This window comes from Gavialis gangeticus, unplaced genomic scaffold, assembly GCF_001723915.1.
Source record: "Gavialis gangeticus isolate Ggan-Ray unplaced genomic scaffold, GavGan_comp1, whole genome shotgun sequence".
Lineage (NCBI taxonomy): Eukaryota > Metazoa > Chordata > Crocodylia > Gavialidae > Gavialis > Gavialis gangeticus.
The window spans coordinates 20,608,372-20,620,176 of record NW_017729003.1 but is presented as its reverse complement, the minus strand read 5'-3'; the positions used below and the strand labels follow the sequence as shown (position 1 = coordinate 20,620,176).

At 41.3% G+C, this 11,805-nt stretch overlaps 1 protein-coding gene across 3 annotated transcripts in view; it reads left to right on the top strand.

The window, feature by feature from the left end:
* The window catches only part of NRBF2 (nuclear receptor binding factor 2), a 19,247-nt gene extending 13,825 nt beyond the window's left edge, over window positions 1-5,422 (top strand). For all 3 annotated transcript variants that reach the window (XM_019507892.1, XM_019507893.1, XM_019507894.1), the window contains 2 exons: window positions 930-970; window positions 2,078-5,422. In XM_019507892.1, coding sequence (XP_019363437.1) covers window positions 930-970; window positions 2,078-2,797 — 761 coding nt within the window. In that variant the 3' untranslated portion in view covers window positions 2,798-5,422. The remainder of the gene's footprint in view (window positions 1-929; window positions 971-2,077) is intronic.
* The last annotated feature ends 6,383 nt before the right edge of the window (window positions 5,423-11,805 follow it).

The following is an 11,805-nucleotide window of genomic DNA, read 5'->3' as shown; positions in this document are numbered from 1 at the left end:
CCCCCCCCCCCCCAGTGTGCTCCCTGGCCGATCCAGAAGTGCTTCTGTTCCACTTCTGGGTCTGCTGCCAAGTATGCTGAAGAGTCCCCCACGCTCCTGTGGGACACTCCATCCACCCCAGCATCATGGCATTCTTGAGCCACCTGCTTGAGGTAAGTAGAAAAAAGTTTAAAGCTGTGTCTATGGCTGAATCTTCGGCTCTCTCTGAATTGATTCGGAGAGTTCCAATCCACTTCAGAGAAATTAAAGGGTCTTCTGATTCCATTTGGCCACTGAATCGGGCTGAATCTCCACAGAATTGAATCTGGACCAAAACTTCACACAGCCTTAGTGGCGAGTCCCTAAGAATCGTCACCTATGTGGGGTGAGGGAAGGGGTTAAAATCTGTGAGAGTGAGATTATTGAAACAAACAAAATATTTACCTGGGCCATTACTTAACCACTCTTCTACTCTTTCCACCCTGCAAGTGTCCTAGGCAGTGACCTGACCACTCTGCAACCTGCTAGTAGTGCCAGTTAACTTCCTGTTCCCCACCATCCCTGTGGAGAAATGTCACATAGACAACATTGTTTTTGTGCTTGAGGGGTTAAGTCCTATCGGAGTCTGGCTATTTTGTTGCTGAGCTTTCTCTGACAAGCTGAGCAGTTGGGGAAAAATAGAAGTTGGAGAAGAATGCAGACAAGTAGCAGATCTGCACAAGCAGCGATGTCACTTACAGGTGGTGATGTGTAAGGAATGACCTTTAAGACTTCGAGCTCTGAGTAGACACATGAGAAAATTACCAAGCACCTTCTTAGCACTACGCTTGCGTGCTTCAGCCAACGGATCATCATGTGCTAAGAAAAGCTTTACCTCTTAGCTTTAGAGAGCATTCTAGCTTTCACAACTCTGCCTAAAGTCTTTCCCAACTTGTCTGTTTTTTGTGCAGCATACCTTACCGAAGCCATGAAGCTGACGCAGTCAGAGCAGGTGAGATTCCATTTAGCTTCAATTCTAACTATGGCTGCTGGGAGATGGCCAAGGCACAACTGTGCACCCCTAACTCTGTCCCATGGACATGTGCAATCCCCTGTGTTCCAGTGTCATCAGACCCCTCAATTACTGCACAGTGGATCCTAACTTCGACTTAGATTTCCAAGGCCCAAAGAGCTGGTAGAGTAGCCAGGGACAGGAACAATGTAATTCCTCCCCCTCCTTGAAAACAGTTGGGTTCCACAGAACAGTGGCAGTATAGAAGCTGAATTGCCTAAAAGGTAGTTAGTTAAGCGGTCTTCCTGGCTCTCATCTTTTACTTCTAAAGAAGCAACAACTGTGGTCAACATCTGTTGGAGCTAGGCAAGGGAAAAAGTTGAATGCAACATCAGAACAAATGTCACTGGACATCTTGATTTTTTTTATTTTTATTTTTATTTTTTTTTTCCCTTCAGCAAGGACCATTTCTATAGCAAATGGCCATTTTCACTGCAAGGTACGAAGTTACATTATCATGATAAGGGAGAAGGCAACTTCCCCCTCATCCTCTTGTCCTTGGGATTGAGTGACAAGTGTCTTCAGGCAGAGATCTAATCTGGACCAGCGGTTCAGTGGCTTAGGAATTTCTGACCAATTTGTGGTCAGACTGGTTAGTTAGTTACCCTAGCATTAACTGCCACCACCTAACCTAGCACCTGAGCCATGCACTACAACAATAGGATTCTTTTTCTAAAAAAACTTCACATATTTTTCAATTACTTGTCCACTGAATTAATAAACACATTTCAGCTAATACTTTTCTGTTTTTAGATAAGTAGTAGATAATTAGATTCATAGTTGTTCCTCTTATGTGTTCTTAGACTGATTCAGGTTTTGGACTTCTTTCGGTCACACTTAACGATACCATTCCACTAATAAACTGTAGCTCTGCAGAATTCAGTGGTATGATGTCTAATTCTACCGTGCTTGGGAACATTGCATGTTATATAGGTAATACACCAGTGAATGCCCAAAGTTTCTCTTCAGGCGGGTCTGCTAAAATATTCAAGCAGATAAAGTTATACAAGCTTAACTGTTAATTCAGCCAATCTTGTTCTTGCACAGGCTCAGCTATCACTGGAATTACAAAGGGATAGTCACATGAAACAGATACTGCTCATCCAGGAGAGGTGGAAAAGAGCAAAGAGGGAAGAAAGGCTAAAAGTCCAACAGAATGTAGAGAAGGATATAGCTGCCCATCTTCAGACTTCCTATAAGCCATCAGCTCAAGAGTCTGATGACCAAAATGTATTGGTTACTACTACTCAGAAATACAGCCCTTCCTCAGAGAAGCATCTACAGGAAATTCAGGGAGTCTTTGACAGGGACCCAGATACACTCTTGTTTCTGCTTCAGAAAAAAAAGGAGCCATTAGAAATGTGTATTGGGAGCAAAGCTCCAAAAGATGACAAAACAATAATAGAGGAGCAGGCAACCAAAATTGCAGATTTGAAACGGCACGTGGAATTCCTTGTAGCTGAAAATGAGCAATTGAGGAGAGAGAACAAGCAGCTGAAAGCAGAACGGGCAAGACTCATCAAATCCCCAGTGGAGAAAGAGCTGGATGTAGATGCTGACTTTGTGGAGAAATCTGAGTTATGGGGTCTTCAGCAGCATTCAGAAACTACTGCTACATCAGCCTCAACTTGGCAGAAGTTTGCAGCCAATGCTGGGAAGGCTAAAGACATTCCAATACCTAATCTCCCTCCTTTGGACATTCCGTCGCCTGAGCTCCCTCTGTTGGAGCTCTCAGAGGATATACTAAAAGGACTCATGGATAGTTAAAGGCCATGAGAAGTGATTAGTGCAGTTAAGGATGATGAGAAAAGGGAAGAACCCTGGGACAGTGGTGATCCAAGGGTAGCAATAGCCCTCTGGTAGGAGAAAAGGCACGGCAGCAACTTTTCCACTGTGAAAGACTGGTTCTAGATAATCTATTTCACAGAGCTGAAGGGTACTGTAACTGGCTTAAAAAGGAGGGGAAAAAAGCAAGTTCTTCAGTCCTCGTGACATTTCAAACCAAATGAGTGGCATTGGAGAACACTTCAAACAGCACAATCCTTCAGGGTTTTTAAGTACACTATATGTAATAGCTATATCTAGAATGCCATGAACAGAACTCTTGCCACTTCATATTGAAAATGGCGCTCTTTCTCTCTCGTGTGTATGCATTTTCATATACACACTTATGCACAAGTTTGCTAATTTAGTGCTGGTGCAACTCAGACACCTCCAGATGGATCTACGTGCCACATGCTCTGTGTTCCTGGTACTGTTAACCTCAGATGAGTCAGGAGAGAGTTAATTTTCCACTTTATGAAGGAACCAAGTTTTTAGTTCTGTGAGGATTTTTTTTAATTCTCTGTTTACATAACTAATCAGGGTGCATCAAATCTACTTCGATGTCTAAAAAAAAAAAAAAAAAAATTAATTACATTGTCTAAGAAAATATATACTCAAGGAATTCTTGTTTTCTGAGGTGCATGAATGGAAGTAATACTTAGCTGACAGTAATTGATTGAAAAAAATAAAATGGCTTGTTTACATCTACATTAGCTAGGAGGAGGATGAGACTAAGATGTTCTATGCTACACTCTAAGCTAAACACTGTGATAACGATAATAGTCTTTTCAACTGTTGCAGAGTCATGAAAGAAACAAGGCTTCATGCTGCCACTGACATGCATAGAGAAATGGTGACTGAACTTCTGTAGCCTCTCCCTCCACTGTCAATGAGTAAAGCAGTGTTAGTGTAAGGTGAAGAATTCTTGGTGGTATGTGAAATGACTCAACTCAGTCTGGTTCTTATGACATGGATCAGGTGCCTAGCAAAGGACCAGAGACTGCAAGATGTACTTCACCCCAAGTTTGTCTTGAACTGAGCCAGACTGTCTCTCCACAGGACCTTTAGGAATGTGCAGGATTTAAGTTTTTAATGGTGCTACTATAATGTTTTCAACTGAACACTGTTCATACTACAACAGAGGTCAGCAGTCTGTGGACCGTGGGGACTTCGCCTGCACCACACTATAGCCTAGAGGGAGGGAATTTTGTCTGTGCTGGGCCAAGTCATTCCAGCCAGTCATGGGAAAAAGGCTGCTGACTGCTGTATTACATAAACTGTTCCAAGCCAACATGTCTTGATTTAGTGACTAGCTAAACATATTTGTTTTTTTCTTTTAAACACCTCTTCTTTCCAGAATTGCAGGCTCCTATAGCTTGAGTAGCAGCCTTTTGCTGAAAAAGGGTGAATACCACCATGCTTCTACATTTATCTCATCTGTGCAAAGTTTCTTACTCTGTTGCATGCTTGTACTTTCTGTTGCTGAAGGAGCGCTAAGAAAATACCATAGAAAAACAGCCAGGACTTGCCCAAGGATACCCGTTCTTGATTCAGTTGTGCTGCAGTCATAAGCAAACAAGACACAATTTCTACTTCCTGAACAGACTTCTTGGGAGATAGAAAAGGGAGATTTTAAAGCCTTTTGAACAAAACAGTAATTATGTTGGCTTATAAAATGAATGGAAAAAAAACCCACCACAGTATGCTCCACAGGTAGCTGCTTAAGTAATTTGATTGAACTGCCTGAGATCTGAGTGATACAGTGCACAAGGGCAAGTAGCATAGCTGTCTGCTCCTGTACCACCCAGAGCTGCTGCAAGGCATTCTCTTGAAGCTCTGCAGCAATAGGTCACTGACTCAAGAGCAAGACTGCTGAGAAACTTGTGCACTGCAGGCATCGTAACCTTGCTCTCCCTGTTAACCTGAAAACTGTATCTAGAAGACAACATTTCTTTCAGCATGAGTGACGTTGCCTATTCACCACAGTTTGAGGACCACTGAAGAAGCAGGAGAAAGCCTTCAGCTTTATTCATTCTGTTCGTAATAAAGATGAATATTCAAACAAGTATCTCCCTGGCCCTTGGAGGAAACTTCCTCACTTCCTTGAAGTCCTTCAGCACATGTCAAGCTCTGTGGTGTGCCCACAGTAAGTGCAAAACACACATTTCTACTTTTTCTCTCCACAAACCTCTACAGCAATTAACCAGAACACCTGGAAGCTTCGTTGGCTTAATATGATGGTCTGAGTCTGTTTATACCTCGATGAACTCTGCACTGAAAGCAGCGTGACACAAAGTGAGGATGCAGAGCTGGCTCCATATTGGTCCCACTCATCCTGCATATTGGGGGAGTAGATTACTTATGTGAGCCTCTTCTCACCTCTGTAACAGCAACAACGGTAACACACACAGTACTTGGAAATCCTGGAGGAAAAGCAAAGTGCTGAATATGAACATTGCCAGGCTAATTTATTACTTATACTCTAGAGAACTCCTGCTGTTTTCCAGCTAAAATCTGTATTCAGCTTGAAATAAGCATGTGGCCCATTAAAAAGCTGCCACACACTAATTGTTATGCAGGGTGCCAGATTTCTCAGTGGATAACCCTGTAGCTAAGTGTTTCTACTGAATCCTTTCTTAAGGCCTGTCTGTGGTTAGCTTACACTAATATAGGGTTGACAATATTTTGCAACATTTTGTCATGTGTTGCACTTGCAACCTAGCCCATGCCCTCACTGCTTCATTTGAAGCCCGAGTCACTCGCCCCTTCCCCCAGCACTCTCACAGTGCTGCTGCCACCAAAACACAGCAGAAGCCCTGTGGCTCTTTGGCTTGTAGGTTGCTGACCCCTGCCGTAATGTTTGTGGATACACTTTCTCCACAAACATCTCATTCTTTTGTGAATCCGGCTAAGCCCATGCCTTCAATGAATTACTTGGCGATGAGTTATACAGGCTAAAAGTGAGAGGATTTTGCTGTTAGCAATTTTGGATGTGCTACCTGTTGGTTTGTTTCCCTGTTTCTGTATTGAGAGAAAGTAGGGGTGTGCCCAGATTACTTCCTCTGCTACAGCTAACTCCAGACTACTGTTGTCATATCCATCCTCGAAGAAGTCCCACATTTTTCTTCCTCGCTGTGGCCTGGTTTTCCTTCCATGCTGCCTCTGGATTTTTTTCTGTTTTTACCACCTCCTTTGTGAAAAGGATTTTTCAGAACTGAACCCAGCAGGGCAGGTGAGGCGCACTGGTGATTTGTAGAATGATAATTCTTTCAGTTCTCTATTTTCATATAACACTATTTGCTTTTTGACTGTTACCAATGCATTCTTTCCATTTGAACTGAGCTAGTGACACCCAGGTCAAACCTGGCTTTCTTTTCATTGACAGACACTGCCATCTGGTGGACACGCAAAATATTGTGTATGATAAGGGCTATTTGTTTTAATTTTCTTAAATAGCATATCATTTTCTTTTAAATTGTGCACTCTTAGTGATCAATATTGTTCTGTTAGAGAGAGAAACATCACCTGCTATATAAGCAGTTGATATCAGTAGAATCTGTGACTTTTGCTGCTATTGTTTCAACATGATCAGACAGACCTGTTAGTTGGGCCTGATCCAAAGCCTAATGTAGAAACTGATGGGGTTTGAAATCAGATCCAAAAAGGCATTGTACTCAGCATATCTGTAAAACTCCATAGTCCATAATTTCAGAGCGTCTCACCAAGAACCAAATTTAAACATGAGTCCAGACATTGACTTCTATTCCTAGAGCTTACTTCACCACAGAAACCACTGTTTTCTTTGGAAACTAGATATGTTATCCTTGATGAATATAGCCAGCATATGCTTTGTGAAAAGAAATTCTAAATACACAGTCTACAAATACATCCCCATAGAGAGAAAAATAAATAGAAATCAGCTGGGAAGTGACATGGAATCAAAGCCTCTCAACCATGTAGTTGGTCCAATAAAACATCACCCCCAACAATCCTTGATTCACATATTTTCCATACCATTGTAGCTGCAACATCACTCCAATGCTACCAGCAACATCGCATCTGCTTAAAACTTGTTTCATGGCCAGTGAGATGCTCTCTCTTTTTAAAGAACTTTTTAGTTTTTATATGAAATCTCCTCTGCTGTGAAATGCTGGATGTATTTTAACAGATTCTGTGCCATATAGAAGGAACAGTAAGTTAGCTATTTTCAAAAGTACCAAAAATGGTGTCTCTGAGGTGAGCTGGGCGTTCAAGTCCTATCCATGTTTACACTCATGACTGTTTTTCATGCTTACCCTCCCATTCTAAAAGGGCACAGTAGGGCTGCTGAAATGAAGGAGACAAACCTATTTATTTGAGTCAGTGAAGGCTGGTTAAGAGTAGTAAACAGGCCAGCAGAGCTCCATGCTAGTTTGCAGGTGAAATTTCTCACTGAAGTGGACTCAGGTTGGTCTAATAAAAGATACTGGATTTTCCCAAAGAACCTTCTCCCCTAACTTGGAGACATTTAAGAGAACCAATTTTTCATTGTGGTTTTTATGCTCTCTTGCTACTCAGGTAAGAAGTAACCCTTCCCTTTGTGGGAATTAGAAAAAAATTGAGCTCTGGAGACAGCCCAGGACCTGGCTGATGAATCTCTCTGGAATTTACTGTTCAAAAGTGATGAGAATTTTTTTGATGTTGACCAATGAACTAATAAGCCTGGATAGCCACCAAATAATGCGACTTTGGGCTTCCACTTCTCATAGATTGGAAGAGGCAGGAAGAGTTTTTCGTGGAGACAAGGTGATGGATTTACTTTCTTAACCTCAGAACGCTGGCTGTCTACCCTACTTCAGGTAGGAGTTTGTTCTAACGCCATAATCCTGACCTATCCCTGGGGCTGCAAAAAATACAGAATTTTGTACCTCAGATCTACTAAAGTCTAGCTGTCAGATCTGCTAGGGAAATAGTCTTTCACAAAATTACGATAAATGCTAGATGGAGTAGCAGTCAGTTCCTGAATTGGGAGAAGCAGGACTTGCAAGATGAGCAGATCATGCAGATGACAGGAAAAGGGAGGACATTAACTGTATTTATGTGGTTAGAATATCCCAGTGATGCTCACTTCAGAATATTACAATGAAAACTTTCCTGTCTGACACTTAATCCTGAAAAGACTTAAAAATGCAGCTGTTCACACAAGCCATGTTGGGTAAAGCATCTGTTTCTGATTTGCTCCGAGAGGAGACAAATTTTCCTGCTGGCAGATTAATTTTCTTTTGTGTTTAAGTTACCTCACAAGCCGAGCATCATCTGGCTTTGGACAGTTTCCAAGGCTGCCCTGCTGAGACAGAAAGAGGGGAGGATAGAGAGTTAAAAAAACAGCTTGCAATCACACCAAAAAAAGTAAATAAAAGGACTGAAAACAGAACTGCTGAACTTGTTTCACCAAAGACAGAACTTCTGGGACCAAACTAGGGGGAAAGGTTTATTCCCAGTGTCCTGACTGGCAGGGAGGGCACACCTATTTAGTAGGGGTTGAGGCAAGATGTTCCACGATGGGGAAACCGGGGGTTTTGAAATGCCCCTTATTGATCACAGACATCTTAGACCTGATCCTAACTGGGGACACGTAGTGATGGTGGAGAGAATACTGAAAAGTACCTCCCAGCCATAGGCCTGCAGGGCAGGAAGTAGCATTGCCACTTACAAAGAACTAGGATAGGAGAGGTGTTGGTAGTAAAGACTGTTTTGGCCCCATTGAGCTGGGATGATATAAGTCATCTCAGATGAAGACATGAGCAAAATTCAAGATGCTTTAGTGTAGATTAGTTGGTGCCTTTCAAGAGAGTTGGTGGCGAGGGGCAATTGAACTCACGCAAGTGTTACCTATAGTGTAGTCGGCATACCAGTAATCTCAACTCCGGTCCTTTACTATTATGATTGGTGGGTTCAGTAAGCATGAAAAGGTGCAAGGCAGTGATTTCAGAGAACCAATAAAGCAAGCCTAGTATGATGTTTTGGTATTGCACAGAGCAGGAATTTTGGCCTTTATGTTTCTAATTAGCTGTCTATTAGCAACATTCACTTTAATAACTTCCTTGTCTGGGAAAACATGCAGTCAATGATGCTCCATTTGTGAGTAATGCAGTCAAGTTTATGGCAATAAAAGATTCATAGCTCTGTCTTATCATATACCTTTTGTGCCACTTTACCCCTTTAATTTGTTTTTGGCCTTTTAGTCATTCTCCCCCATCTGTAGTACATTAGTAACTAAAGGGGAAGAAATGTTACTGCTCCAGGCAGAGTGTGGAGTGACATCCACAAGTGCAATTTAAAGACAATGTTCATAATAGCATGTAAAACGCAGTATTTTTTTAACCAGATGTTATAAACCATTTAACACAAATATTTTTAAGAGCTTTATACTCATTGCAACTATTGTATAAACACAGCATACTGTATACATATTGAACATACCAAGTCAATCTTCTATTCAGTGAAATTCACTATTACATACCATATAGTCATCCATATACCCATTTGCCATATTTCCGAGCTGATTGTTTTATCTAACCAGTTTGACATTGTACTGAGACAGCATAGAAAAAGTACTTACTCCAACACTTACTCAACATATTTTTCCATCCTCTCCATTTTGTGTTCACACAAGGGAGTTGTTTTCCTGAAAGATTATCAGTATCTCAGCCTTTTCCTTTGAAATGCTAGCTCTAATACTCTATCAGTACCACCCAGGTCTGTATTTTTGTCACAGTTCCACAGCAGAGAATTGTGGAACATGATGAAAGAGAAACAAGAAACAAAAAAAAGTTTAGCGCTGATCTCTGGAAATAAAAAGTTAACTTGAAAATTGAAGGATTCCGTCACCAGGCACTGAGGTAAAAGACTTAATTTTTTTATGTCCAGCAGACACGTACACTAGGACTATGGCCCAATACAGCTGCCCTGTGAAACAAAGTTCTGGTAGTCACAATTCTGAGTAAAACAATGGGCCAGAAAAGGAGCAAACTAAGGCTCAGATATTCAGAGGTACTTAGGCACTTTACAATCACAAGTACCTCACCTGTACTGATTTCAATGAGAAGTAGGCACCTAAATATCTGTCAGGAAATCGGCTTAAGGGTCTAGCCAGGAGTGACACTCTTTGTTGGCTAATCTATAAAGGAAATCAAGACGCAGTAGTCTTGATTTCAGCTAAGGAATCCAGAGCCAGAAAGAAAGGGAACTTGGATCAGTTGGCAGCCCTGTGTCCTACTAACACAGTCCACATTGTTTAAAAGTAAATTTAGTGCCCCTGAAAAGTGCTAGACTTACAGCACTGGAAACTAAAGCTCTCCACCCCCAGAAAACATGCAGCATACAAGTACGTTCATCCCTGCTGCTGTGTCTTAGGCTAGACTGAGAGAAACCATTTTTAAAAGGCTGGGAAGGCGGCTCTTGGCTCCTGCCTATTTAAAATTAAGCTCCTGAGATTGCAGAAGTCAACTCTTTTCATACTTGACCAGCTGTCAGATGGCAGTAACTTTTAATTGATGCTAAACAACTGGTCAGGGCAAAAAGCTCCAACCTGTATTTTATTGACAATGCTCCAAGACATTTACTCTCTTTAGCCTTCCCTTCTGTATCTGTAAATGATCTATTAGGTACAGCTGTTTGTCAGATGTTCATATACCACATTAGAACAGGAGTGGCTTCTATTTAAACTGCTGCCCCATAATGCCTCAGCTTACTCCTAACAGTTCAGTTCGTAATTACTTCTAGGGCACTGTTTACAACTTCTCTCTCAAAGCAGCAGCATATTCCAAGACCTTTCTCAACATGTTGAAATGATTTGACAAAGATAACCTTGAGGGTAGATACAGTTGATAACCTTCCAGAATATGTTGTCTCATGGGCTAGCTGGTACAAATAACAAAATGCAACTATTAATAAAAGTGACCATGCAACCACATGCTTATACTGTAGATGAGGAAGGTAAATATGAGGGCATCTTTCCTGCTAAATCATTTCACAGTCAGTTTTTCTCTTGATGCAAGAGGAAAAAGCATTCATGTTTGAACACTCTATATCAAAGGGGTTAATAGGGAACTGATTCATTTCCCCAAGGAAGGTAGCAGGTAGCCTGAGCCAAGCTGCTCAAACAAGAAAACAACAGCTGGTCTAGAACTGAAAGTTACTCTGTATTAAATGCAGGGTAAATTCAAAGCATAAAAATTATTCTACAGCAGGTTCTCACACAAAGTTTTTACCAGCTCTGGCTTCAGCCACTTTCAGATTAAAGTAAAAATAGAAAGGCATTCTTATTCTAGAATGACTGGATCCACACAAGGAACTGTTGTGGAACAGCTATTCTGGATAATTATCCCAAATAGACAAGCTTTTAGACTCTGGAGGTAATGACACAGTCATCCTAATTACCAACTCTGGGTGGAATATGGAGCAGTTCTTAAGTAATCAGAGACACTTTTTGTAAAAGAGCTTCTAAGACAGTTTAATTTCATAATCATCAGATCACATGGCATCATGATTGTAAGTTCATCTTGCAGCAGTCATGAGTACAAAGGAGCACAGAGCCGACACAAACAAATTGCATCACCATTGGATTTCATCCATGAATTCCAATGCCTGATCCTGGGAGGAATGTAGACAAGGCCAGATGGAGTAGAAGTTTTCTGAATATCACAGATGAAAACTGATAATACCTGCCTGCTGCAGGAATGTAGTCTGCACATATCACATAATCTGCAGGAAATATACTTCAGATATTTACAATATTTTATTGGGACTATTTTTATACTCCACACATATAATGCCTTGGGGTAAAAATCCTGGTTCCACTGAAGTCAATGACAGAACTTCCATTGACTTCACTAGGGTTAGGATTTTTAATCCTTGTGCTTTAGTTATCCTGAAGCTCACTGCATGAGATTCTCAGGGAAAGAAAAGTA